This window comes from Podarcis bocagei, assembly GCF_964188305.1.
Source record: "Podarcis bocagei genome assembly, chromosome: 17".
Lineage (NCBI taxonomy): Eukaryota > Metazoa > Chordata > Lepidosauria > Squamata > Lacertidae > Podarcis > Podarcis bocagei.
The window spans coordinates 7585105-7613059 of record NC_138143.1 but is presented as its reverse complement, the minus strand read 5'-3'; the positions used below and the strand labels follow the sequence as shown (position 1 = coordinate 7613059).

General features: G+C 49.0%; 2 protein-coding genes across 4 annotated transcripts; one reads left to right on the top strand and one right to left on the bottom strand.

Moving 5' to 3' along the window:
* Positions 1–115: 115 nt before the first annotated feature.
* SPC24 (SPC24 component of NDC80 kinetochore complex) lies at positions 116–8630 on the top strand. Of its 3 annotated transcripts, none has more exons than XM_081175823.1 (6): positions 116–199; positions 2292–2484; positions 5723–5867; positions 7208–7300; positions 8226–8302; positions 8387–8630. In XM_081175823.1, the coding sequence occupies exons 2-6, from the start codon at positions 2313–2315 to the stop codon at positions 8491–8493; spliced, it is 594 nt and encodes a 197-aa protein (XP_081031949.1). In that variant the 5' UTR covers positions 116–199; positions 2292–2312; the 3' UTR covers positions 8494–8630. The 3 variants fall into 3 exon arrangements, with proteins under 3 accessions (XP_081031949.1, XP_081031948.1, XP_081031950.1); XM_081175822.1 differs by lacking the exon at positions 116–199 and adding an exon at positions 408–559; XM_081175824.1 differs by lacking the exon at positions 116–199 and adding an exon at positions 411–516.
* KEAP1 (kelch like ECH associated protein 1) lies at positions 8619–27592 on the bottom strand. Its single transcript, XM_081175720.1, has 6 exons — positions 27481–27592; positions 18559–19213; positions 14981–15666; positions 12249–12454; positions 10579–10755; positions 8619–9832 (listed from the first exon to the last, which is right to left on the bottom strand). Exons 2-6 carry the CDS (start codon positions 19099–19101, stop codon positions 9669–9671), a joined length of 1776 nt encoding a protein of 591 aa, XP_081031846.1. The 5' UTR covers positions 19102–19213; positions 27481–27592; the 3' UTR covers positions 8619–9668.
* Between the last annotated feature and the right edge of the window lie 363 nt (positions 27593–27955).

Genomic DNA, 27955 nt, shown 5'->3' with positions numbered 1-27955 from the left:
TTCGCGGCGAAGGCGTCATCCTCGTGGAAGCTCGGCGCTTTCGGGAGGGCGGGGCAGGAAAGGAGGACGAGGAGGAAAGGAGCGCATGCGCACGAGAAGAAAGGCGGGTGTATGTGCAAGCGGCAGGCAGAAAAACGTTGGGCTTGGCAACGGTCGCGCGCATGCGCTTTGAGTAACGAAGCCGGCCGCTATTTAGGCGGTTTGTGTGTGTGTTTGTGTGTGTGGGAATCATAAAGTTAGGGAGGGAAAGTGTAGAGTGACACAACGACATGGACTTCCGGGGGAGGGAATCGAAAACGGCCATTGGCCATTAACCCTATTTTGGGCGGAGTCTGCTGTTTTTTCCCTATCATTAGGGTCTGGAGAGGAACGACGGAGTCGCGCGTGCGCGTGACGTCACTCCAGAAGCGGCCAATCAGCGCCTCGCGGGTTTCGGCGGCGCCCAATCAGGGCGGACTGTTCGCTGAGCGTTTCAGAGGCGCCGAGTTCGGAATCCGCGCGGGCGACGCCAGGAAGGCAAGCGAGGAGGGTCCTTCGCTTCTGAACCTCGCCATTCGATGTGAGGCGTGTCCCCGTCCATGGGCGCAGCCAGGGTTAACCTGGAGGGGGGGCGGGCGGGGGGGAATCGAGTTTAGTCCCAGGCCTCAGAGGTCCCAGGCCTCAGAGAGGTTAGGCTGGCCTCAACTAGAGCCAGGGCCTTTTCGGCTGCGGCTCCAAACTGGTGGAATGCTCTGTCACAAGAGACTAGGGCCCTGCGGGACCTGACATCTTTCCGCAGGGCCTGCAAGACAGAGTTGTTCCGCCAGGCTTTTGGTCAGGGCGCAGCCTGACTCCCTCCTCTGGCAACCTGCTCAGAATTTTGCTTAATTGGTTGCCATCAATTTGATTTAATTAATTTTTATAATGAAATATTTTTAGATTGTGTGATTATTTGACTGATTATTTGATTGTTGTTAGCCGCCCTGAGCCCGGCTTCGGCTGGGGAGGGCGGGATATAAATAAAATTTATTATTATTATTATTATTAGTTAGGTATTTTTGTTTATTTACTTGTTTTTTTCGGGGGGGGGAGCTACGCCCATGCTCCCCTCCGCCGGGCCTGCCTGCTCTGATTACCCGAGGCTCAGCTTAGTCAAGCGCGCCTTAGACCATGTGCAGAGTGCCGGCGACGAACCTGGGGTTTTGGTGGGCCAGGAAGGGAAGGGTCGGGGGGGGGGCAATAGCGGGGCGCCCTCAAGCGCTTCCTTCCGAGTATGGCGCCTATCTTGCGCCAGGGAGGCAGCAAGAACTGACTGCTCCAAATAAGGCATTGATTGAATGGGCGGGGACAGGGCACACGGAGAAAAATATAGTTTTATTATTTGTACCCCCGCCCATCTGACTTGGTTGCCCCAAAAACTTCCCTACACAGGGCTGCCTTCATATGTCTTTCTAAAAGTTGTATAGTTATCTTCTTGACATCTGATGAGAGGGTGTTCCATGGGGGGAAATCTGTGGTTGCAAGAAAACAGAAATATATTAATGAGAGGAAACAAAATCCCAGGGTGATGCATGCTCAAAAGCTTTTGTGTGCTTCTGGTGGTAATCCATCTAATAATAACAATGATTTACAAGTGCACTCGGCTACATTGGTGTTGGGTAGCCAAATATTGTACAGACTGGTAGAAAGCCTTTGTTGGGTAGCAGATACGTGCTGAAACTCTTTAATAATAATAATAATAATGGGTTGGCGCTGTGGGTTAAACCACAGAGCCTAGGGCTTGCCAATCGGAAGATCAGTGGTTCAAATCCCTGCAACGGGGTGAGCTCCCGTTGCTCGGTCCCAGCTCCTGCCAACCTAGCAGTTCGAAAGCATGTCAAAGTGCAAGTAGATAAATAGGTACCGCTCCGGCAGGAAGGTAAACGGCATTTCCATGCGCTGCTCTGGTTCGCCAGAAGTGGCTTAGTCATGCTGGCCACATGACCCGGAAGCTGTACGCCGGCTCCCTCGGCCAATAAAGCGAGATGAGTGCCGCAACCCCAGTGTCGTCCGTGACTCGACCTAACGGTCAGGGGTCCCTTTACCTTTACCTTTTACTGGGAACAGTAGAAATGGTAAGGCACACTGCTGCTTCCACCCTGATTTGCCCATATTGGATGACCCGTCTATAACTTGCTGCCACTTTTGGCATTTATACAAAGGGACTTTGGGTGGGGGGATCAAGCAGGAGCTCACCCTTCCTCTGGAATTTGCTGGGAGATTGCATGCCTTAGAATCCCCCAAATGCTGACCCTAATCCCCCTGCCCTTTAGCTTGGCATATTAATAGGTGCGATGGCTGCCGTCAGTGAAGAGTTACAACATCTAGACAGAAGGACCAAGCAGCTGCTTGAAATGATGACAAGAGCCAATGGAGCAGAAATTCTGAAGGAGACTCTAGTGAAAGAGGAGCAGATGCTCAACAAGCTCTGGGATACTCAAAAGAGCACAGCCCAGCTGCTGAAAGGTAACTGAATAGCAACAGTTGTGATTGAGTATGTTACTGGATATAATACCATGTATCTCTTAATTTTGTTACAGGTGGAGACCATGGAGAGGCTTTTTAGAGGGTGCTCCCCATTTGTGTGATTTTATGCTTATGCACATCGAGGCCTGGAACACCAGTATCTAAATTGTATAAAACAGATAGGGTGTTATTCAGCTAATTTTTACTCTACAGTACACCCTTTGAAATTAATGAACATGACTAAGTTAGGCCCATTAATTTCAGTGGGTCTACCCTTAGCAAAACTTAGCTGAATACCAGCCCTCATGTACTGAAACCCTGTGTGAACCACGGTCCCTGCACTTGCTTGGGGTTGGATGAACATTACAGCACCAGGTGTTCCTAGTCCACTACAGTACTAAAGTTTGATCATTGCCTGCATAGGAACTCCATGGTTGGATTATATATCTTTTGGGTGACTTGCCATGCTCTGAAGTTCAGCAGGTGATGATCTAATCTCATACTGCATTTCTTAATTAGTCCAAATAAAACGTTCCCGATGTTGATCCTTTGTTTATTTTTAGCAACCTCTGAATTAGTTTAGCAAGTGGGTTAGTGCATTGTAGTTCTCTGTGAATTCTTTATTTTCCTGTTGTAATCCAAAGTCCTCAGCAACTCACTTTCGGTTTCCCTTTTTTATATTATTCCATTGAAGATCATTGCCAGAATCGTAGTAAAAATTTCACACAGTCAATTTTGTGATTAAACCATCACAATGGCAATAACAATACATTCTTTCAATCCCGCTTGCATTTCAAACATCAGTCTTTCGGGAGAGATTTGCTGAATAAAACAGCAAATATAAAATATATCAAAAGAGGATAATGGAGGCTCACCTCCCCCAACACACCGATCCGATCACAATGAAAGCCCTTCTTCAGGTCGAAACCTTGGCACTCAGAGGCTGATTCAATTACCAGAATACTTTATCCCTCCTAGTTCAGAGCATGCCTGTTAATTAAGTCCAAATTTCATCTTAAGAACAGGTGCCCTCCGCTCATAGCAACAGCTTTGGAGAGTTGCCAAAACACGCGGTGCATTGCCCCCTGCCCCCCCCCCACATTCCTTCAAGACAAGCGGCAGGAATTGGATGATCAGCAGGTGGAGCAGCCCCCCCAGCCCTGGGGATTTTTTGGAGGATAATTACTCCTATATTATCCTCAATTAGCTGCACAGAAAGGCTCCGCTGGAATGGGCACAGCCGTTCACCATGGCGGACAGACAGGCATTGAATATTTGGCTTTTTTGATTGTATTATAATTTGGAATGTTTTAATGTGGTTTTTATTGGATTGTTAAAATGGAAAATTTTATAAATATTTTTTTAAAAAGGAACTCCATGGTTGGAGATAGCTGAATTTTGTTGATTCACAAGTGCATCATGGGAAATGGGGAGAGGAAGGAAGAGAGAAGGGCTGTTTGGAATTTGGTGAAAATGTGGAGCTATGTTCAAAACCTGAACTATTCTGAATCTATTAGCTAGATGGGTAGCTTCCTACCAGCTCTCTTTGGCACTTTGCAGTTTGGTTGCAGAGATGTACTTGTGAGGGGCAGGAGTGTGCGTGCAGTTCTCATCTAGACACTGATCAGGTTAACACGAATCTCATCCTTTCTCTCTCACTATTGGATGCTTTTTCTCTTAATGAAATTGGGGTTTATTATAAGGGATACCTAATGTTGGTTTGGCATACTATCCAGTCATTTCAAGTAGTTGTCATCAGCCTCATCTTCCCTTTAATTCTGTCTGTATGCAAATCCTGCAGCTGAGAGATCAATTGGGTACCTGATTAACTTTATTAGGGGCCAAGTCCTACACTTCTGGGGAAAAATGGCTTGTTTTGCCTTAAGAGTGGTAATTTTAAGGAGAAAAGTTTGAGGGGATGATAAGTAACATTCAGGGGAGCAAACTTTTATCTGACAGAATGCCTTGTTTTAGTAATTATTTTACTGTATAATGTATTTTAGCTGTATAATGTATTTTGTCCTATGTATCTTGCTTTTTGTAATGGCTTAGGCTACACAAATAATATTCATAGCAAAATTAATATCTGCATAATTTAGAAAGTTTTTCTCCTCTGTACTCCTCCACCTCTCCCCTCTAAAAGAAATGAAGATGTTTTTAGACACCTTTACTAAAGGAGGAGGACAGCAAATGTATGAAAAAGGAAGTATCAAAAGAGGAGATGAAGGAATTAAAAACTTGAAGGTGGGAAAATCTCTGGCCCTGATGGATTCTCCGCATCCTTTTGCAAAGCATCTAAGGAACAAACAGTCCCACAGATGGCCACAATATTTTAGCTGGTACAGTGGTGCCTCGCAAGACGAAAAGAATCCGTTCTGTGATTCTCTTCGTCTAGCGGTTTTTTCGTCTTGCGAAGCAAGCCCATTGACGGATTAGTGCTATTAGCGGCTTTTAGCGGCTTATCGGATCAGCTGATAAGCGGCTTAGCGGCTAAGAAAAAGGGGGGGAGGGAAAAAAACCCGCAGGAACTCGCAAGACATTTTCGTCTTGCGAAGCAAGCCCATAGGAGATTCATTTTGCGAAGCACCTCCAAAACGGAAAACTCTTTCGTCTAGCGAGTTTTCCGTCTTGCGAGGCATTCGTCTTGCGGGGCACCACTGTAATTCACTTCCCACAACTTGGAAACTTTCAAGAACAGTAGTTATTCCCAAACCTCACCAACTGATCTTTTTGTTAAATCATAGAATTGTAGAGTTGGAAAGGATCTGGAGGGTCTTCTTTAAGAAAAAAAATCTGCATGTTCATGGTCAGTGGGGCTGTGTTTGATTTCAGTGGGGCTTTGCAGAAGCAGTGCAAGTCTCTCAGCTGTAAACCCAAAGTGAAGGAGTATTGGATTTGAAGGAGAGGTGCTTGTCATTAGTAGTAATAATGTTTGTTTGCTGATAAACATTTATAGGCTGCATTTTGTTAAAAATCCCAAAGGTAGCAAATATATTTGCAATTATATGTCTGTCTGTCTGTCTGTCTCTCTCTCACGCAATTTAACACAAAATCAAGTATCTGCAAAAGTAGTACATTCCTGATAATAGAAATCTGTTAAAAGCAGCTGTCATGAAAGAACAGATGATCCCAAAAGTTTTATGGAAGAGGGTTGCTTTGTACTGCTACCTAAATACCATCAGGAGAACTGAAGTGGGCGCTTTTATAATGTTGGTACCCTATCCTTTCCTTATGACAGATCTCATGACTGCAGAGGAGAAAGTGGCCCAGAAACTTTGCGACAGGGAACAGCAGCTGAATGCAAACCTCCAAAAGCTGCAGAAAATTGAAGATGAATTGCTCCAGGCAAATGAGAAGGCTGCTGAATTGAGGACCAACACCAAATATCCTTCCCCATCTGCATCTGGTGCCAAATCGAAACATCCCCTGGTTGGGGGGTCAATCCCTCAAACATTTCTCCCCTTTTAGAACATGCTACAGATCAGCCAAGGTTTGGTAACTTTTCTGTTTGAAGGTGTCACCCTGGCTCAGCAAGGCAGGGCATGGCTACTTGTGTTTAGCCAGCTGAGTGGATTTAACTTGATTTGTCTGAACTGATATACAGCTGTATTTTTAGTTGTATGTCCTTGCTAATTTCTGGTGAGTTATTCACTGTCTCTCCCCCAGAATTGTTGATTTCACCAAGCAAGGGGTAACAGCTGTTGTTTTGACGAGGGCAGGACTTCGCTTTACCTTTCCCCCATCCTTTCTTATGGGAAGGGACACTGGTAGAGTACCTCCTTTGAATATAGAAAGTCTCAATCCCTGGTAGCCTCACAAAAAGGACCTTCGATACTGGGGCTTAGGAAGACCTGCCCATGAGATCTCAGGGAGACGTTGCTTCTCAAAGTAGACACCATTGTGCTTGATGAAGCAACTCTTACTTACTCAGGAGTCTCGCTTTTTGAAATCAGATTTCTTAAAGTCGAGTGTGCATCTTAACTACCCTCAGCTTTCCCTTTCCTCTGTAGATGCTTATATATTTTGGGATGAACAAAATCAAGTCAAGAGACACTTTGCTGAAGGCACCTCAGCCTTGGATTGGGAAACCCGAGGTCTTCCATATGTTATTGGACTCTGACTCCCATCATCCCCAGCCAGCACAACCAATGGTTAGGGATGATGGGTGTTGTAGTCCAACAATATCTGAAGAACCATAGGTTCCCAATCCCTGGTACAGTCATACCTCGGGTTACAGACGCTTCAGGTTGCATTTTTTCGGGTTAGGGGCCGCCGGAACAGGTTACTTCCAGGTTTTGGCAGTCGCGCATGCGCAGAAGCACTAAATTGCCATTTGCGCATGCGCAGCAGCGCCGAATCGCAACGTGTGCAGACGCGCCGCTGCGGTTTGCGAATGTGCATCCTGCGTGGACCATGTTCGCAACCCGAGTGTCCACTGTAGTCCTAATTTTTCCCTCTTGTAAGTTAAGACAGAGGGAGAGAGGCTTATCCAGCTCAGCTGTCCACCACGTGAAGACCCTTTTGCGTCATTGTATTGTGTTATATTTCTAGTCTGCTCTTTTGTACAGGCAGTCAAGTAGATCAGAAAGTTTCATGGCACCTTGTTGCCCTTCTTCAGAGGACAAATAACTATTTCAGAGTAATTTGCCCTTGCTGAAATCAATAGCCCCTGTTGGGTTTGGGGGAACGCATCAGAGTTATTCTTCCTTAACTCACATCATACCGATTTAAGAAAAGAACTGGAGGCTTTGAAAGAAGAAATCAGGCAGAAAGAGAAGAATGCAGAGAACGATGCCATTGTGTCCAAATCGGCTATGTAAGTAGAGACCTCCCTCTGCTCCTTTTATTTAAGCCTAGTCTTGTGAATTGGTTATTGGAAAAGGTAGGTTATTGTATCACTTACCCTTTATTAAATGTTTCTTAAAAGTTGCCCAAGCCAGTGACAAGGACCTCTGCTTCTTTTCCCACTGAGTTAGAGGCAGAATGCTGCCAGCTGCAGTTTCAAGAACATTTTTAAGTACAAGAAGATTCCTGCTTGTATCCTGAGATGGAGTGATTGTGAGTGGTCTGTACAGAAGTGTTGGCCTGGCATCGTATCCCAGGTCCAGCTATAGATAGTGGCTCAATTCAGACATTTTGATCTCCAGTCTAATGCAACCATGGTTTATTGGACTGGGAATGAGGCATAAGCCTGTGTTTATTCTCTTTGTCCCTTCATGGCTTCTTCCTTGTCCCGTGACACTGAACTGGTTTAAGGGTTCTATGTAAACCGGAACCCAGTCTTGTTACATCTCCCTGAGGATTTTGGGTGATGAGCTCAGATAAAACTATCCACTTTTTAATGGCCAGTGGGTGCAATTGGGATATTTCCCCCTACCCACCCTTGAGTAGCCAAGGGACTGAGCCATGAATCAAGAAGTCCTCACATTGTACTTATTTACTTCACCAAACCTTTATTAGGCATTACAGCCCACATTGTATCTTGGCCTCTGCACCCTCCACTACTGGCAACCGAGGAGTAATTAGTGACTTACCTTACAGTGCTCTAAAGATGACAACCAGCCTAGGCTTATGACGTGCTTTGAACACTTGAAAGCGCTACTCTAAGTAGTATCGAGATCACACAGATAGGATTTTTATGTTCAAGGGGCTGTAGTATATATAATGGATCTCAGCCACAGGTGCCAGAGTAGGCAATGATCTGATCTGGGAAGCTTCATATGTTCAATTTTGTCTTACAGGTATATTGTGCACCTTTATTACCAGATCTGCTGTATTGACTGGGACTACTCCTGTGAGCCAACAATAGTCAAAGGAAGTATCCTTCCGCTGCAGGCAAATAGGGGTTCCTTGCAGGGAGGGGAGACATAATGGTTTTTTCCTTAACCCTTTTTGCCTTCAGTTCATTATGGGCCAGACATTGCTCAGCCTATCAATCTTGACAGCAGCCAACACTCCCGCAGCTTCATCTGCGACTACCTGTGGAACCTTGTGAGCACAGCCTGGTGAAGGAGATGACTCTTGATGTGAATGTACAGTGGCCTATACCTATTATAGGCGGTCAGTGTTTCTTTCCCTGTTGTAACGTATGTCAGAGCTGTAAATAGAGAGCAAGAAGAAATAAACTTTCGTACTAATCGCAAAAAGTTGCTTTATTTGTGTGAGAAGTGTAATTTAAAAACCAGTTCATTTCAAGCCAGTAAGTTTGATGGTAAAAACAAAAACAAAACCAATCGATGCAGGAAGCACCCTGGCCAAGTACTTCTCATGGGGTGGCAATAATTCAAAAGCAGCCAGGGCCCACCTGAAGTCTTTATAGGTCCTGTTCTATGTTTTCTTACCTTGCAGAACTATCAGCCACACAATAGCAAACAGTCTGCCCAGCTTTCTTCTTTTTGCAGCGTTCTGTCAAAATTTACCAGTTTGAATAGGCAGAGAGGGAACTTTAGAAAAATCGAGACTTGAATTTGATGTCAAACTGTCTGTTCAATAAACATTTCAAATAGGCAGGAATGCTCTATTTACAAGGTATTCCCAAGCGTTCCATGCAAAGGAGACGCCCACCCCCCAATAATTAGACTATTCCTTGCCAGATATCACTTGCCAGACATCTGGAAAGAAGGGCACTGTGAACATCAAGCTCTCTTCTGCAATTCTCATAGGCAGGTTCCTTTTTTAGACGACTCCCAATACAGTCATACCTCATGTTATGTTTGCTTCATGATACGTTTTTTCAGGTTGCGTCCTGGGATGACCTGGAAGTACCGGAAAGGGTTACTTCCGGGTATCGCCACTCGTGCAGAAGCGCTCAATCACGCTTAGTGCACAAGCGCCAAATCGCGCCGCGAACCTGCACAGATACGGCACTTTAGGTTGCAGGCTTTTCATGTTGCGAACGGGCCTCCGGAACGGATCCCGTTCGCAACCAGAGGTACCACTGTACTAGAATGAGGCAGGGTCAATCGTAAATCACCAGATACACTACCCTGATAAAAGCACAGAGCAGGGACAGTTCTTCACAGTCACTGCCCCTCATGGGTAGTTCAAATTCAGTTTTGAAGTTTTGCTCATCCTTGGCACTTTTCCTTGGTCCTGGCAGAACAGAAATTAGCACTAGGCATGTCTTAATACTGAATCTTCTCCCATTTGTTTTCTTTCCTCCATTTGAAAGGAACTGCACTCTCTTAGCAATGGCAGTTCTCATCGCCCTGTTTGCGGCATGGCTCCATGGTGACGGCCACCCCCACCCCACTCCGGCCTGATGTCATGTGGGTCACCTCGGTCCAAGTATCGGTGGTGGGGTCATAACATTCAACACTATCCAGGAAGGTGTGACCATCATAGCCACCTGCATGGGGAGAGAGCCAGCAATTAACACACACAAGAAAATCAAGCAACCATGTCCAACTAATCGCTCCCACCATGCCTGTGCATAGGTAAAAAAGTTAAAGGCCCCATGATGGTTAAGTCAAAGGCAACTGGGGTTGTGGTGCTCATCTTGCTTTCAGGCCGAGGGCGCTGGCGTTTGTCCACAGACAGCTTTCTGGGTCATGTGGCCAGCATGACTAAACCACTTCTGGCACAATGGGACACTGATGGAAGCTAGAGCGCACGGAAACACCGTTTACCTCCCCACCGCAGCGGTACCTATCTATCTGCTTGCACTGGCGTGCTTTCAAATTGCTGGGTTGGCAGAAGCTGGGACAGAGCAACGGGAGCTCACCCCGTTGTGGGGATTTGAACTGCTAACCTTCCGATCGGCAAGCCAAAGAGACCCAGTGGTTTAGACCACAGCGCCAGTAGACTTGTGTTAGTGCAATAGCTGCGACACCCCCACATTGGCTTGGGAGAACCCTAGGAACAGCATAGGAGAGATGATTTCATCAGGCAAGCTGATGGAGCAATCTGTTTAGCCCCACACTGAATTCCTCCCAGTGTCTTTACCCACCATACATATGATCATATTCTCCTTTAAAAATATAGATATGCTAAGGGGGATGGGGGCAAAAAAGAGCCATGCCAACCCTGCCTTCTGCAGCCTTTTGTCCTTTTGCCACCTCCCTCCCAGCAGAGAGCTACCCTGGCCAAGCTTACCCAAGACGTAGATCTTGCCCTGGTGCACAGTGACGCCTAGCGCACTCCGGCGGTGGCTCATGGGTGCCGCAAAGGACCAGGTGCCCGCCTCCACATCGTAACGCTCCACGCTGTTGAGTTGTAGTGTGCCATCAAAGCCCCCCATGGCATAAATGCAGTTATTGAGCGCACAAACCCCTGTGGGAGGAAGCAGCCGTGTTAAGGCAGACTAGCCTGACCCCGACTCATCCCATCGTATTCAGAGGCCCCACAGATATTTAGTGTCTCGTTTCAAGCAGTACGTGTGAAGTCTTTTGGCCTACCTAATGAAGCATAAGGCACTGTTTCCCAGAGTACCCCCCCCCCCATTTTTGCATGGCAATCAGCAATAAGGAGACCAAGACCTCGCTGACCTATCGCCAGTAGGAGATGGCTGCATTACTATTGCACAGGCCTATGCACCAGGAGGGCTGGCCCATCAGCAAAACAAATGGGCCTGTGAGTGCTATGCGACTGACTCATCTGCGCTGCAGCTGCACTTCAGCCTCTAGCCTGGGGTGGGGCACCAGATGTTTTTAGACTACAAGGCCCCTTGTCCTCAACCATTCACTATGCTGGCTGGAACATGGCAGCTGGAGTCCGGCATCAGCTGGCAGGCCACAGGTTTCTCCACCCGAGCTTTAGCTCATCACTGGGAGCTGCTGCCAGGACCATATAACCTAAAGGACCTACATTGGCTCCCAGTACATTTCCGAGCACACAATTCAAAGTGTTGGTCCTGACCTTGAAAGCCCTAAATGGCCTCAGCCCTATATACTGGATGGAATGTCTCCAACCCCATCGCTCAGGCCAGAAACGGGTCCAGCGAGGGCCTTCTGGTGATCCCCTCGCTGTGAGGCTACAGGGAAGTAGGCACAGGGCCTTCTCCGTAATGGCACCCTCCCTGTGGAACTCCCTCCCATCAGATGTCAAGGAGATTAAGAACTAAACAACTTTTCAAAGACATCTGAAGGCAGCCCTGCAGAGGGAAGTTTTTGATGTTTGATTTTGTTTTTAATATTTTGTAGGGAGCTGCCCAGAGTAGCCGGGACAACTCAGTTAGATGGATGGCCTAATAATAGTAGTACAGTGGTGCCTTGCAAGACGAAATTAATCTCTTCGTCTTGCGGTTTTTTCGTCTTGCGAAGCACGGCTATTAGCGGCTTAGCGGCTTTTAGCGGCTATTAACGGCTTAGCAGCTTTAAGAAAAAGGAAACAAACTCGCAAGACGTTTCGTCTTGCGAAGCAAGCCCATAGGGAAATTCATCTTGCGGAACGACTCAAAAAACGGAAAACTCTTTCATCTTGCGCGTTTTTCGTCTTGCGAGGCATTCGTTTTGCGAGGTACCACTGTAGTAGTAATAGTAATAATAATAATAATGATGATGATGATGATGATGATGATGATAATAATAATAATACCACCATTACTACTAACACCATTGTCAATCTAGGATGCCCATTCAATATAAGAACAGTTGGGAAATTCAGAGAGTAAAACCAAATCTGATCCCTCGACCCAGGCAGCACCCAAGGCCAGATGAGAGCAAAGGGAGCGCACCTCCAATCTCGGCGCAACCAGCAGAGAAAAGACAGCCTTGGTGAAGGTTCTGGGACACAGGAACCCAGTTCCTTTCCATCGCCCCACTTACCTGCTCCACTCCGGATGGTATTCATTGGGGCAATCATCTCCCACGTGTCCCGCTCAGGGTAATAGCACTCCACTGAACTGTGGCGGCAATTGCCATCAAAGCCCCCCACCGCGTACAAGAGACGGTTCAGCACAGCCACCCCGACACCAATGCGACGGGTGAGCATGGGCGCCACTAACTGCCACTCGTCCCGCTCTGGCTCGTACCTGGAGGAAGAGAGGGGAGGAGACGCCTCAGGGCATGTCGACCATGTGTGCGCATGAGCAAGGGGCTCAGGCTAACACAGAGTTAAGCAACTGCAGGGAGGAGGGCACCAAATCTTGGCTCCTGTATCCAGAGGTGCTTGCGGGAGGGAGGGGCAGCTGCAAAAGACAGGACATGCTTGCAGTCCATGTTGGGGGACGAAGCCCTGGCCCCCCCAGCACTTCCACAAAGCAATCACTCCATAGAACTAGCTGCTGGCCAGGAAAGGCTGCATTTCACACCTGTTCAGCTTCAAATAAGCAGCTGCCACCACCATCTTGTTCCTAGGGCCTCCTCCAAAAGGTCACAGTCAAACAACAGCAGACGAGCAGAGCCCCTGTGTAGCCAAAAGGTCTCCCCAAAACTCAAGGGAAGATTGTTAACAGTCAGCACAGAACTAGATATCTGTCTTCCATCTGAAGAGAAGATCGAAACCCTCCTGGTTTCAAAGGAGCAAGGAAATAACTGAAAGGCAAATTTCTGTCTCTGGACAATTCACCAGTGGCCTCTCTGCTGACACCACCTCCTTTTTCAGGGGTGTCTGAACAGCCTTAGTCTCTAGAAACCTGCACTCCACACACCGCCACCCCTCCCTCTGGAAAGTTGCAAGGTCCTACTTTAAAAGTCATAGCCAAGGCTGGCTGTGTCTCTGGCAGCCATGCTCAAAACTTGGGTTTTAGAGCACATTCTGTTTTTTTCTTTTTTGAAAAGGCAAGGATCATTGGCCGAGTGACCAACCTGGGTGAGGCACGGTGCAGAAAGAGCGACAGGAAACAAGTGAATTTTGCTCCTGACTCAGAGGGGAACCACCTGCAGCCTGTTTACTGTCCTCTGACCTCCATGCTGTCTGAAATAGGACAATCAAAATGGCCGCTATTTCCTCACTCTTGGCTATCTCATGTCGGTTCCCCGATGCCTCAGATCGAGGGAAGTAGGTTTGCAGGTACTTTCTTCCAGGGGTCAGGGCAGGGTGCCAGGGCTTCCTTTGTGGTTCTTTCAGTTATCAGCAATTCTGAAGCCAAGCCGCTTCCTGCCCCCCCCCCAAAAAAAAACCCTTCCTGCTGACTTTTCTTCACTTGCAGGCACCTGGGAGAAAAAGAGCACCCAGGCAACCCTGTTGCCTTTGCAATGAGGTCATCAAATTGCCATCAGCTTTGAGTTGTGCATGCTGCTGGCACAGACAGTAGCCTCCTGAGAAACCAAGGGCCCTTGCCACCCACCCAGTACCTGTGCAGGGGAGAGTCCCACAGGGTCGTGCCAGATGGGCAGACGCCCCAGACTAGCGATGGGGGACCTTCGTACGTCCAGACATTGATGGACTACAATCACCCTCATCCATGACCACTGGCTACTGCTGGTTGGGAGTCCAGCAACGTATGAGGGACCACAGAGCTCCCCATCCCTCCCTAGACTCAGCCCCCTTTCCCATCTGGGTCATATTCATGGGCGTAGCCAGGATTTTTGTTAGGAAGAGGCAGAACTTGGTTGGGGGGCAGAACCAGCGTGATTGGTCAGTTAAGCATTTCTATTGTTTTACTTGATCTAGGGGGGAAAGCTACCCTCCTCCGGCTGCGCCCATGGCTATATTTCCTTAAAGGATAATCTGTAGGGAGCCACATGCCAGTGGTGGGTGGGGCCAAAACCAGGCGTAAGCAGGGCCTGCACAAAAGCTGGGTCCTTTCTTTTCAACATCACCTTCCCTTTCCCTCCCTCTCTCCACCAGGCTGCCCAAGGAGGGGCAGATCACTCTTGCTAGGGGTCTGAACTGACTGCCTTCCCATTCCTGCAATCTTCTCTCCCTTTCAGCTCCTCCCTATCCCTCCCAAGCGTATCTGTCCCTTTCCAAAAGTGCCGGGGGCAGAAGGTGCCCAATTTAAAAAGCACCAAAGGTAAAGCCACAGCGACCAAGGAAGAAGCAGGAACACACACACACACACACACACACACACACACACACACACACAGCCCAGCTGTGATTGTTCCTCTGCAGCCTTGGATTTGCTGCTCTGGAGCAAAGCACCGTATTTTTCGCTCTGTAAGACGCACCCAACCATAAGACACACCTAGACTTAGAGGAGGAGGACAAGAAAAATATTCTCTCCCTCTCTGCGCAGAGCCCCTTCAGCGAAGCGGCAGGAGAAAGGGAGCCCCTTCCATTTCTCCTCCCGCTTTGCTGAAGGGGCGCTGCACAGAGAGGGAAAGCTGCGCAGCACCTCTCCAGCGAAGCGAAGCCAGGAGAGCAAGAGGGATCAGTGCGCACCGATCCCTCTTGCTCTCCTGGCTTCAGGGATAGTTGCCCGAAGCCTCCGGAGCGCAGCGGGAGTGCTCCTGCTGCGCTTTCACGCTGCTTTCGCTGAAGCCATGGAGCCTGCATTCACTCCATAAGACACACACACATCCCCCCTTACTTTTTAAGAGGGGAAAAGTGTGTCTTATAGAGCGAAAAATACGGTACTCTTGCAGGGTCCTGTTTCGCACCCAGCCCTTACCTCTCCACGCTGTTGTGATGGTTGCTCCCGAAAGAGCCGCCCACCGCGTAGATCATGCCATCAATCACCCCCACGCCAATCCGGTTACGTGCCACGCTCATAGGAGTGCAAGGAGACCACTGGTTCGTCATGGGGTTATAGCAGTCAATGGCGCTGGAGTCCATGTTGCCGTCGTGGGAGTTGTTCCTCCCACCCACCGCGTAGAAGAGTCCGCTCACCACGCAGCTGGCCAGGCCGCTACGGGGCACCTCCAGGTCAGCCAGTCGAATCCAGGAGCCGTCGCAAGGGTTGTAGGCCTCCAGGTAACTGAGGGACCGGTGGTAGTAGCCGCCCGCCGTGTAGATGAGCTGCCCCACTTTGGGCGCCCGGCAAGACACATCCTTGGTGGGCTTGTGCAGGGTGAGGTCCTGGAAGATCTTAGCCAGGTAGTCCTTGCAGCGCGAGTCCGACTTGAGGATCTCGCACTTCTGCAGCTGCATCTGGAGGAAGTGAGGGGTGAGCGAGTGGCATCGCACGGCCTTGAGCAGCGCCTGGACGTAGAGCCGCCTGTTCTCGCAGTCGTACTTCACCCAGTTGATGCAGGCGTGGAAGACTTCCGACTCGCAACGCACGTTCAGCTCGTCCCTGCTGATCAGCGTCACCAGCTGGCAATGCGAGAGGTTGAAGAATTCATCCTGCTTGGAAACCTGCGGGGGGGGGGGGGGCGCAGAGGGAGACACAGGACATGAGAGCAAAACTCTGCAGGAGACGTTTTGCAGATTCGCTAGAGCCCTTCAACACACGACACTTTCCTTGACCGCTCTGCAACGGGGAGCAAAGTGCCTTCTGGTGCTGTGGTGAGACCACAATGAGTGGTGCAGGAGAAGACCAAGTTTAGAGCACCCTTCTCTCTCTCCTCTCCACCCCCAGCCAAATAAAAGAGTTCTGGGGTGGGGTGGTGGGGCATGAGATTTCTGAAGCTCTCAGATGAGCGAGAGTTTGCATGAGAGATTACTGTATTTTTCGCTCCATAAGACGCACTTTTTTCCTCCTAAAAAGTAAGGGGAAATATCTGTGCATCTTATGAATCAAATGCGTGGTCTCTGGAGCCGAATTGCCCAGGGGCGAAAAGCAGATAATGCTTTTTTTTAAAAAAATAAAGAGGGAAGGGGGTGTTGAAATGAAGCTGCTGAGCAGCTGATCGGCTAGCGATTAGGAGGAAGATAAGATAAGGCTGTGGGTAAAGGAGGCTGCCAGGGGAGGGGGGGATGTAAAGAAGCAAACTTGCAAGGAGAGGAGACAGGAAGACTAAAGCAACGAGGAGAGAAATTAGAAGAAAAGGAGGAGCAAAAATCTGCTTCAGCTAAGGAAAAAACTCTAAAGGCAAACAAGAGGGAAGGGGGTGTTGCGATGAAGCCACAGAGCAGCTGATCGGCAAGCAATCAGGAGGGAGATAAGGGACGCTAGCGATAAAGGAGGCTGCCTGGGAGGGGGAGGTAAAAGCACATGGATCCTCAGGATTTTTGCACTGGGTCACCCCAAATTCACCATCAGATCACATAGCATGTCCATGGCTACAGCCTGCACCAAAAAAACCACGCATCCACTGTTGTGTGGGGCCGCAGTGGCGCAAAGACGTGGTTACAAAGCACGGATCCACATGGATTCTCAGGATTTTTGCATTGGGCTACCCCAACCTACCATCAAATCACATATCATGTCTGTGGCCACAGAATGAACCACAAAAATCAAACATCCACTGTTTCGTTCAGAATATTTATTTTCTTGTTTTCCTCCTCTAAAATCTAGGTGTGTCTTATGGTCAGGTGCGTATGATGGAGCAAAAAATATGGTATGTTACAAAGCTCCTTGGCTGCTGGCGGTGGCTTTATGGAACTAGCCGTTGTTCCAAGGCCTCTTGATACTGGAGTTGCTAAAAGGACTGCAAGACCATTCCTAGGAAGTGAAGGAGCAGATCCTACCATTACTGACCACTCTGCTGGGCCATCTGCCTGAGAGAACTCTTGGAAGGCAATGGTGAAGCTGTTGCAGTCTTTGCTGTATCACTGCTTGAGCTGAGTCACCACGATGGCACATCAGTACATTTGCCAGCATCACTTACTGCGTTGGGTGGCTGCTCCCAAGCGCATCAGATGAATGCTGAGGAGTAAATTAGATTCAGCCTGCAAGGAGTAAGACTCCCCCAACTTTTTTAATTTGGTGGGAATTCACTTTCCAAAACCAGGGACCAGGAGGACCATAAGCAGAATCTGAAAAATGTACAGAGACTTTTGGCATATTTTCTTGGATTGTTTACATCTGAGAAACCAGCCCATCTCTGACACGGCTCTTCTTTTATTTGGATTTTAATCAAGTACTTCTTTCACCTTTCAGGTGTGTGAGAGATGGAAAGTTTCTTATATTTGATCCCAGACATAAGAAACCAAGGACCCACATTTCCTGGCTGGCAGCTTAAGTCAGCAACGAAGATTTTAACTCCCCAGTCCTTGCGTCTGTTAGAAGGGTTACAAGTTGGGCTGTTGGAAGGTGGTTTCTATGAACTCAGGCCTCATAGTGGAAATGCATATGCTAGAAACAGTAGCATAAATGCTTACACCTATTTAACAACACACTTTTGGGTTATCCTAGGCACAGAGGTGTTCCATCTTCATCACATCTACAAGACCAGTAGTACAGAAATGTTTCTGTACAGTCTTTATATTCTTTAAGGTAAAGGTAAAGGTAAAGGGACCCCTGACCATTAGGTCCAGTCATGACCGACTCTGGGGTTGTGGCACTCATCTCGCTTTTTTGGCCGAGGGAGCCGGCGTACAGCTTCCGGGTCATGTGGCCAGCATGACTAAGCCGCTTTGGTGAACCAGAGCAGCGCACGGAAACACCGTTTACCTTCCCGCTGGAGCGGTACCTATTTATCTACTTGCGCTTTGATGTGCTTTTGAACTGCTATTTCTCCTTACTTCCCTTTTCTGTTGAGCCAGGCTTTGGCCTCTCAGTTACGAGACCCTGTTGTCACAAACAAGAACATAGTGCAGCCCCACATTTCCACACCAAGGTTGGAAAACAGGCAGATTTTCAGCTTCTCACAAGTTTAAGGAGTCTGAAAGGAGACTCCCTAGTGCTGTAGAGCTGGAATATGACAGCGTGGAGGCACTGCTTGGCAAATTTCAAGGGCATGGGGAGTGTTCCTCCATGAAGAGGAGTAGCAGACTACAGTTGTACCTCGGGTTAAGTACGTTCTGGAGGTCCGTTCTTAACCTGAGACTATTCTTAACCTGAAGCACCACTTTAGCTAACGGGGCCTCCTGCTGCCGCCGGGCTGCCAGAGCACGATTTCTGTTCTCATCCTGAAGCAAAGTTCTTAACCCGAGGTACTATTTCTGGGTTAGTGGTGTCTGTAAACTGAAGTGTATGTAACCTGAAGCATATGTAACCTGAGGTACCACTGTACATGACGGGAGCAGCAGCGGCAGCAGTTCTCTCGTGCGACCAGACATTCCCCCCACCCAGACCATTCCACCCTGATGCTGAAAAGGCCTGCCCTCTGTGCTCCCCCCCCCCACCTCTGCATGGGCACTCACCTCCCCAAAATTCATGTAGATGTACTCCCGCGCCCGCTGATGCAGCTCGGTACAGCCAATCTGCTCAGCGAAGTTGGCGATGCCAATGGCATTGCTGGGGTCCAGCTGCTGGGCCAAGAAGGTGCAGCAGGCTTTGACCACGCTGTCGATCTGGTACATGACGGCCCCGTTCATGACATGCAGGACGCACTTCTCGCCCACCGAGATGGAGGCCGTGTAGGCAAACTCGATGAGCCTCTCCATCACTTTGGGGTGGACGCCCTCGATGGGCACAATCTCCATGCCCTGCTCCCGTAGTCCCATGGTGAACATGGCCTTGAAGACGGGGCTGGAGGAGGCAAGCACTACCTTGTGGGCCTGGAAGTCGGCCGGGGGCATGTTCTTGTACTTGACCCGCAAGGTGACATCGCAGAGCTGCTGGCTCAAGCGCAGCTGATTCATTATGCTGAAGGCTTGCTTGGTGTGGTCCTCCAGCGTGTAGCTGAAGGTGTGGTTGCCATTGTGCGAGGGAGTCACCTCCGCCTTGCACTCTGGGGAGTACATCACAGTTGCAGCCGCACGCTCATCGCACGAAGGAACAGAGGAAGAAGCAGTGGTGGCGCAAGCGGCCAGGCAGCTGTCTACAGGGCCCCTGCAAGCAGCCAGATCTCTGCACCTGCACAAAGGACAGAGAAGCCGAGAGGTCTGGTTAGGTGAGGTGTTGTGCCACAAGGAACATCTCCCCCTTTAGGTGTCCATCCACTTCTGCCTCAGCCCTTTTGGTTTCGGCAAAGGAAAGCCCCAAGTATGAGGAAGCTTTTTCGTTTAGGAAAAATATAGGTGAGTCAAAGAGAGGGTAGGATGATAGAGGAAAGTAGATAAAGAGTTTTCCTCCACCTCATAGAATACTAAAAACCCCAAGAACACCCAATGCAGCTGAATCAAAGGAAAGGAAGCAATTCCTTCACACATTCCTTTTACTTCATGTTTTAATGTGTTGCAAACCACTTTGAGATTTTTTCTTTGAAATATAAAGATGAAATGAAATGAATAATAATAAAAAATCCACTCCAAAAAAGGCACCTAGACATTCTGTTGTGGTAGCCATAACCTAGGTTTAAGGTGTCATTTGGCAATTAGCTTATATATCTGAGTTTCTAACACTGGATTTCAGCGATCGAAAAGCAGCTTCAAAACAAAGATCTCAACACAGGGCACAGGAGTATCTCTCACTCGGAGCTCCATATCCAAAGTCCTCCTTTGACAGAGAAGGACGTCCTATGCAGCTCTCATATGATTCTCTCGGATTAGCAAGACATATGGACCCCCTTCGCTTCTCCAGGAGACCCATGCCAGAGGCTAACTGAAGCTCATGCATATTCCTCGTGCCCTCTATCTAAGGACACCATTCTGAGTGTTTTTTCTCTGTTCCGTCATTCAGTGTTTAATCTCTTACAAATACTAATGTTATTAATACATGGAGGAGAATGTGCTCACGTTAAGAATGCACTCTCTAGAGGACACAAATGTAAGGGTCCCTGAACAGCCAACCTCAAATTGTGAGTTACCCAGCAGTATAGATATAGCTTCCACACCAAGGCAAACACTGTGTGCTGTGCCCCCCTGCCCCAAATCTTGTCATCTTCATCATCACTTCTTGCTACAGATATAGCTCCCCCCAGTTTCAAAGAGCTTTGCGCGCAGCAAACTTGTAACAGCCTTGTGAGGTGTGCCTTTCTTATTAGCTCAAGATTGCAGAGGGCCGGAGGAGGGGGCGCAGAAACTAAGGCCAGGGGAGGGTGGTTTGGCTACAGTGCTCACATTCAGGTACCCTCAGGAATCTGCCATGGGTCCTTGTGCACCAGCAGGACTGGCTGCTGATGCTGGACCTGGGACCCCCGTTCAGGCAACAGACAACCAGTTCTATTATACGCAGTGCCCCCTGACCTCACACAGCTCTGGGGTGCTGTAGTGATGTTGGGAAATCTTAGCAGGTTAAAACTTTGGCTCATGCAAGAGAAGAGCATTATGGGAGAGCCAAAGAAGCCATAGAATGCTGGGAATCAATATCTAGGTCTAATCGCAGACTTTCTGTCTTTAAAAGTGTGAACTGGTCATCTCCTTCCTACAGGAAAGAGTTTTTCTAGCTGATTTGTGGTTCTTGACACCTGGCTGTCTGGGAGGCAGATTCAGAGTGACAGGATTATCTGGCTAACTCAAAGAATCGGGTTTGTCTTTGGGAATGCTTTAATCTTCAAGGCCTTTTGATAAACAGGATTCAGCTGTCAAGTCTCCTAACAAGCCTGAGTTATTGTTCCTCCATGTAACCATTGGCAAATTGTTAATTAATCTAAGGGACTGATTGGTTCCTAAGTTTTGAATCCACATGGGTTCAAGAGGGATAAAACCTTAGGAAACTAACTTGCAATTCACAGACCCTTTGGCAGCCCACCTCGCCTGGCACACCACCTCGCCATGAGGAGGGCCTGTCCTGATGCGCAGAGGTGCGGAATCAGCCAAGAACTACTTTGAAACTATTATGCTTGCACTTCTGTTCTTGTTGTGAGTACAGTGGTGCCTCGCAAGACAAAAAGAATCCGTTCTGTGATTCTCTTCGTCTCGCGCTTTTTCGTCTTGCGAAGCAAGCCCATTGAAGGATTAGCGGATTAGCGCTATTAGCGCCTTTTAGTGGCTTATCTGCTGATCGGATCAGCCGATAAGCGGCTTAGCGGCTTAGAAAAAGGGGGGGAGGGAAAAACCAGCAGGAACTCGCAAGACATTGTCGTCTTGCGAAGCAAGCCCATAGGAAATTCGTTTTGCGAAGCACCTCCAAAACAGAAAACTCTTTCGTCTAGCGAGTTTTCTGTCTTGCGAGGCATTCGTCTTGCGGGACACCACTGTATAGTTAGTCATATTAAACAATGTTTTTATTTTCTGTTTGGGATTTGTAAGAGATGTGCCAACTTTTATGTTCTGCAAAACCTTTCTTTTTAATAAATTTGGAAAAAGGATTTTTTTTCTGCCTTTGTCTTTTGTGTCTTTCTGCTGGGGAAGCTGAAATAGTGCCTCCTCCACTTAGTTGCCTATCAGAGCCTGTTGGATTTCTGCCTGTGTCACTGAAGTGGCATAGGGTGGGGCAGTCCGGTAAAGACTGAAGAGTAATCTTTCTCCTTGGGTTACTTTTTGGGACTGTCCTGGAAACAGGGAGGTGGTGGCAGCAAACCACTGTTCTGTTTTATGTTTTGAAAAAGCTTTCACGTGCCTGTCTCTCTTCCTGCCGGGTCCTGACGGATTTGGAGGACGTGTTGGATAGGTGCAAAGCGCGCATGAATGCTACAGGTGCTGTCAGGAGTTAAGAAATTGAGATGCATCCATCCACCTGTTCCCCCCTCCAAACTGACTGATTCATTCATTTCCCCTGTGGGAAATAAACAGGGCAGACAACTTGCGGTCCTGCTGCTCCCACTAGATGACGTCACCAGCAGGACCTGGCAGGAAATCATTCCTTGAACTTCCCTCAGCCACCCACACATCACTCCAGGTCAGGGTGGTTCAACATGTGGCCCTCAATTCCTTTTTTGATGGCCCTCAGCAACATCTGACCGCCCCCTGCCCTCACACTGCCTTCCCAAAGCCTGGCACCCTGCTTAACTGGCAGGGCGAGGGCGGGCGTCAAATTTTGGCCTCGCTTCTCACCTACCCCTCTGCAACAAGGCAGTGTGCAGCCTTTGGGTTGCATGTCAAAGTACTCTTGTGGCCCACGTGGTACAAAAAGTTGGGCCGCCCTTCTCCAGGTTATCAAGAGGCCCCTCTTAAGCTGGGAAGGCAAACACCACGAGACCAACATCACCCAGGCTGAGAGGATCAGAAGCACTCTCTGTCCCAACTTAAGCAAACAAAGGGTTGGCCACTTGGGGCATTTTGCAAAGGTGGTGCCTGCAAATCACTCAATCTCTCTGCTGCCCTTCTTGAAAGGAAGGGGCCTACGAAGGGCAAGATGGAGTCGCAACCTTATCTTCTGCTTCCTGCTCCATCCACTACAGAGTCACTTGAAGCAAGGGATGCAGAATGCCTCAGAAGAGGGCATGAAAAACAGAAACAAGTCAGAAGGGTGGGGCGGGAATGTGCAAAAGGATCTTACTAAGTGCCAGAAAATCTGGTAGAAAGTATGTTGGAGAATAACAAGGCGAGAAGTCCAGGACCGGCAGACACCACCGAAATCCCACACTGTACTGGGAACTGTGGGAGGAGTTCCTCCACAAGTGGGGCAGGAGAACTCCTGAATCCTAAGGCCCTTGAAGCCACCAGACTGAGCTCTTGTTACATTCGATGCAAAACAAGAGCCGTGAAAAAATTCAAAGGCCGCTGAGAAATCTAAAGTTCGTGTGACTCCAAAATCCAAATTTTAAAATTTCCAAAAATAAACACCTGGTTTTGAGAGGAACGCCAGCAATCAACATTTCGGTAGGGTTGCCATAACTGGAAGAGGGAAAAAGAAGACGGCCCAAGCTGCTGCCAGCCTGAGCCAGGGAAAGACGTGCGCGGGGCTGCTGCCATGCCTGCAAGCCTCTTTCCCCGGCTCAGGCTGGCAGTGGCTGTGGCGTGCAGAGGAGTCTGATCTTGAGCTGCACGAGCCAAAATGACACCCACCCCCTGGAAACCTGGACATTTCCTTTAAAATGTTGGCCCCCCAAAACATTTAGGTCCTAAAAATATACCCTTCAAATATCAAAAGGCAGAATAAAGAGATGTGACTTCAGTATCCTCTGGAAGCTGTAGTGGAGCTACCAGACACACCTCTGTGGGGAGTTCCAGAATCTCGGGGAAGTCACAGAAAATGGGGTTACTGGGCTGTTCTTGCTTTTATTTTTGTTATGTATTTTGTGCTTTTTATATTGTGATTTTGTGTTGTGAACTGCCCTGAGATCTGCAGGTATACATACAGCTGTATACAGTGGTACCTCTGGTTATGTACTTAACCTGAAAGCGTTCTTAACCTGAGGTACCACTTTAGCTAATGGGGCCTTCCGCTGCCGCCAGTGTGCGATTTCTGTTCTCATCCTGAGGTAAAGTTCTTAACCTGAGGTACTACTTCCGGGTTAGCGGAGTCTGTAACCAGAAGTGTTTGTAAGCCAAGGTGTTTGTATCCCAAGGTACCACTGTATAAATGATGATGATAATGATAATGATAATGATAATGATAATGATAATAGGAGGTCCTCTCCTGGGCCAGCAGCAACTGCACACTTCTGCGGGCAGAGGAACTACCAAGAGGGACCCCTCTGCTGATATATATAAATAACATGAAACATTAGAAACAACAAATAACGGGTATTGGTCAAAATCATCTGCTGACCTTAAGATCCAAGAGGGTCTGCAGGGAAGATCCTGGACTGTTTAAGGCATTAAACACCAACACAAGCACCTTGGATTGGGCCCAGAAGCAAATTGTCAACCTATGCAACTTTTTAAAACAGGAGTTACAGTGGTACCTCGGGATGTGAACGGGATCCGTTCCAGAGCCCCGTTCGCATCCTGAAGCGAACATAACAAGCAACGGTGCGTCTGTGCGTTTTGTAACTTCCGCGCATGCACGTGACGTCATTTTGAGCGTCTGCGCATGCGGCAAAACCCAGAAGTAACGCACTCCATTACTTCCAGGTTGCTGCGGAGCACAACTTGAACGTGCTCAACCCGAAGCACATTCAACCCGGGGTATGACTGTATATGCGATCTAAATGGAACCCCCACCAATAACCAGACTGCTGCATTTTGAACCGACCGAAGTTTCCAAGTCATCTGAATCCAGTCTAGAGTAGATTCAAGTAATTCGCTTTCTCCTGAAGCTGAACTGCCACCACTTTCTCAACCACCTCGCTCAAAAAGGGGGGGGGGGTAATTGCCACTGGGTGATAGTTGTTTTAACCCTTCTGGGTCAAGGGGGGTCTGCTTAAGAAGGGGGCACACCAACACCTCCTTTCCCTCTAGTGAAGCATCAACCACTCCCAGCCAACCCCCTGCGGCTAGTTTTAAGAAGCCAAGATGACCAAGGGCCAATGCTGCTATAATCTAAACTGATCAAGTATAGATGAACACAGTGCTCTAGACATCTTCATGGGACTTGGCATCCAAGTCTATCCAAAACTAAGCAATATTGTCCTTAAAGTGTCTTGCAAGTTGTTACTGCAAACCTCTGAAGGTGTCAGAGGTACACTTTCTCGGCCAGGTGACAAAAGCCCATTCACCACTTGGAAAAGCTCTGCCAGAAAACTACCTGCGGGCACATCTCTCGCATCTTTTCAGCCCATCAAATGTGCTTGGAGGGCTCTAAGAAACTGCAGACTATCAAGGACTCTCAGCATCAGAGGTACAGAAATCACACTGGGCAAGGAAGAGCAGCAGCTGCGTAGAAGTAGGGACTCAAATGTTCTCCCAGCCTTACTCTAATTCTGATGGCTTTTGATTCTAGTAAAAATAATGTCAGAGGGGTACTAACTTTTGCAGGCTTATTCACGAAGACACATCACAGCTTCAAACTTTGATTCAGTAATTAAGCAACTAAAGCCTTACTTACTCAGGGCCAGTTTGAATACAGTAAGGCTATGAGTTAAGACCACCTTTTTATGTTTGTTTCTCCTTTGAGGTTCTAATGTATTACCTTGATGAAAGAAGAAAATGGAAGTGTGACAGGTGTTCTTTGCTCTGCGAAAGGAGTGGTTTCTCTTGTTTATTCAGTAAAACAACAGTGCCCTCGGTATTTCACAAATGCAACAGTATGGAGGGCTTTGTCTATAAGCAAGTGAGAGACCCAAGGTTTCAGATCTTTTGCTGCTATTAGGAAGGAATGAAAGATGCTCCTATCACAGAGGCCTGAAAAGTCAGGAACTAAGCTGGGCAACTTGGAAGATGTGGATACCAGTATCTCCCAATGGGGTCTTCCATGTTCATTTATTTAGGATTTTACTCTCAGGGGTGGGGAACAATTCAAAGTGTTGGTGCTGACCTTTAAACCCCTAAATGGCCTCGGCCCAGTATACCTGAAGGAGCGTCTCCACCCCAGTCCTTCACTGAAGTCCAGCTCTGAGGGTCTTCTGGCAGTTCCCTCACTGCGAGAAGTGAGGTTACAGGGAACGAGGCAGAGGGCATTCTCGGTGGTGGCGCCCGCCCTGTGGAACGCCCTCCCACCAGATGTCAAGGAAAGAAGCAACTATCCGACTTTTAGAAGACATCTGAAGGCAGCCCTGTTTAGGGAAGTTTTTAATGTTTGATGTTTTATTGTATTTTTTATATTTTGTTGGAAGCTGCCCAGAGTGGCTGGGGAAACCCAGCCAGATGGGTGGGGTAATAATAATAATAATAATAATAATAATAATAATAATAATAATAATAAGTGTGGGGAAACAGCCTATAAGTGATTTAAGTAACTATCTTTAACTTTAAGTCAAGTAAAAGGCAGGTACAGTGGTACCCCGGGTTAAGAACTTAATTCGTTCTGGAGGTCCATTCTTAACCTGAAACTGTTCTTAACCTGAAGCACCACTTTAGCTAATGGGGCCTCCCGCTGCCGCATGATTTCTGTTCTCATCCTGAAGCAAAGTTCTTAACCCGAGGTACTATTTCTGGGTTAGCGGAGTCTGTAACCTGAAGCATCTGTAACCCGAGGTACCACTGTACAGTCATACCTCATGTTATGTTTGCTTCATGATACGTTTTTTCAGGTTGCGTCCCGCGGTGACCCGGAAGTACCGGAAAGGGTTACTTCCAGGTTTCGCCACCCGCGCATGCGGCCAAATTGCGCCATGCACCTGCGCAGATACGGCGCTTCAGGTGGCGGGCTTTTCATGTTGCGAACGGGCCTCCGGAACGGATCCTGTTGGCAATCAGAGGTACCACTGTACTTAGTTTACAACAAATTCTTATAAAACCCACTGACCACTTTTTCCTTTCAAGCCTCAGTGGGCAGCAAGTGTTGGGGGGGGGGCACGGCATGTAGGTACAGGAGAGGAAGAGGGGGGTTTGTGTGCTGGCTTCATTGAGGTTGGCAAAGGCCTACCACTATCCTTCTGCCAGGGAACTGCAGCCCAGTTCTATGTACACATTCAGCAGTTTCTTCCACATGCCACAAGCCTACTCGAGAGTAAAAACTTAGGCTCGAGTGCCCAGATTTCCCCAATTAATTTCTGAGACACACAAGGGGAGACTCTGCCCCTCCTCCCTGCAGGCCATGCTGTCTGGGGAGATGGAGTCTGTCGACAACATCTGGAGCTGACCCCTTACAACCTGAGACGCGTATGTCCTGGATGCACCTCCAGGATCCTGCACCCCAAGCCAGATCTCTTGATGACATCACCAGGGATCCCGGGCCATGCCCATCACACGGGACACCCTTCAAAATACTGCCATTCCAGATGGCCCGATTGAAATCGCTTCCGCAGCCAGTTGTGCCCGACCCTAACTTTCTCCCTTCCCCGCCCCTCCTCTTACAACCCCACAGGGAAAGAGGCGCCTCCCCATAGCCAGCCACCCGCTCCAGCTCGCCTACCTGCCCCATAACAAAGGCACAAAACTCTGGCCGGGATGCAAAACCACCTCCCAAGTCGACGAAGGCAGAGCCCCCTCCCGCCCCTGCGCTTTCCTCCTCGGGGGCCTGGGAGCCCCCACCCCATATGCGCCCCCCCAGGCTCGCCGCTCACTTTCAGCTGCATCAGGAGGATGACTCTTGGTGGAAGTTAAGGAGAGGGGCCTTCCTGAGCGGAGAGCAGGCGGAAGGCCTCCCCAGCCAGGGCTCGGCTCCCCCCGCCAGGACACAGCTATGGGGCCTGAGCCCAGCACCGCCTGGCGGCCCACGCAGGTTGGGGACGAGAAAGAAGAGTCGGAAGCAACAGGCCGCCCTCTGTGCATGTGCAGAAAGCGGCGCGGGGAGCGCGGCGACCACTCACTCACCCGCCCGCGGCTGCCCTCCTCGCCGCCGCCGCCTCCCTCGCCGGCCTCCGCCGCCCGCCCGGGCGCTCCGCTCGCCCTCCATTGCGCACGCCGCCGCCACTGCCGCCACTGCCGCCGCGGGAGGGAAGGCAGGAGCGCGGAGCGGAGGGAGGAGGAGGAGGAGGAGGAGCGCGGGGCTGTAAGTCAGCATGACTAAGCAAGAGAGGGAAGCGGCCGCCCCGCTTCACAATAAGAGTCCCCCTCCGGCCGGAGCCGCGCAGCTCGCCCCGGCGCGCCTGGATTGGCCGAGGGAGGCGCGCAGGGAGGGCGGAGAATCGAGCCTGGGCAGAGGCGGGAGGGGAGGGGAGGTGGGAAGGAAGGAAGGAAGGAGGACACGGGGCGGGGGGCGACAAGCAGCTGCTCCACAGCTGTCAACTTTCCCCTTTTCTTGCGAGGAATCCTATTCGGAATAAGGGAATTTCCCTTTTAAAAAGGG

Coding starts and splice junctions, on each gene's coding strand:
- SPC24 (XM_081175823.1), top strand. CDS start 2,313: ATGGCTGCCGTCAGTGAAGAGTTACAACATCTAGACAGAAGGACCAAG. Junction 2,485..5,722: donor CACAGCCCAGCTGCTGAAAG/GTAACTGAATAG, acceptor TCCTTATGACAG/ATCTCATGACTGCAGAGGAG. Junction 5,868..7,207: donor GAATTGAGGACCAACACCAA/ATATCCTTCCCC, acceptor CTCACATCATAC/CGATTTAAGAAAAGAACTGG.
- KEAP1 (XM_081175720.1), bottom strand. CDS start 19,101: ATGTACTCCCCAGAGTGCAAGGCGGAGGTGACTCCCTCGCACAATGGC. Junction 15,667..18,558: donor TCTACATGAATTTTGGGGAG/GTGAGTGCCCAT, acceptor CCCCCCCCGCAG/GTTTCCAAGCAGGATGAATT. Junction 10,756..12,248: donor TACCATCCGGAGTGGAGCAG/GTAAGTGGGGCG, acceptor TTCCTCCCACAG/GGGTTTGTGCGCTCAATAAC.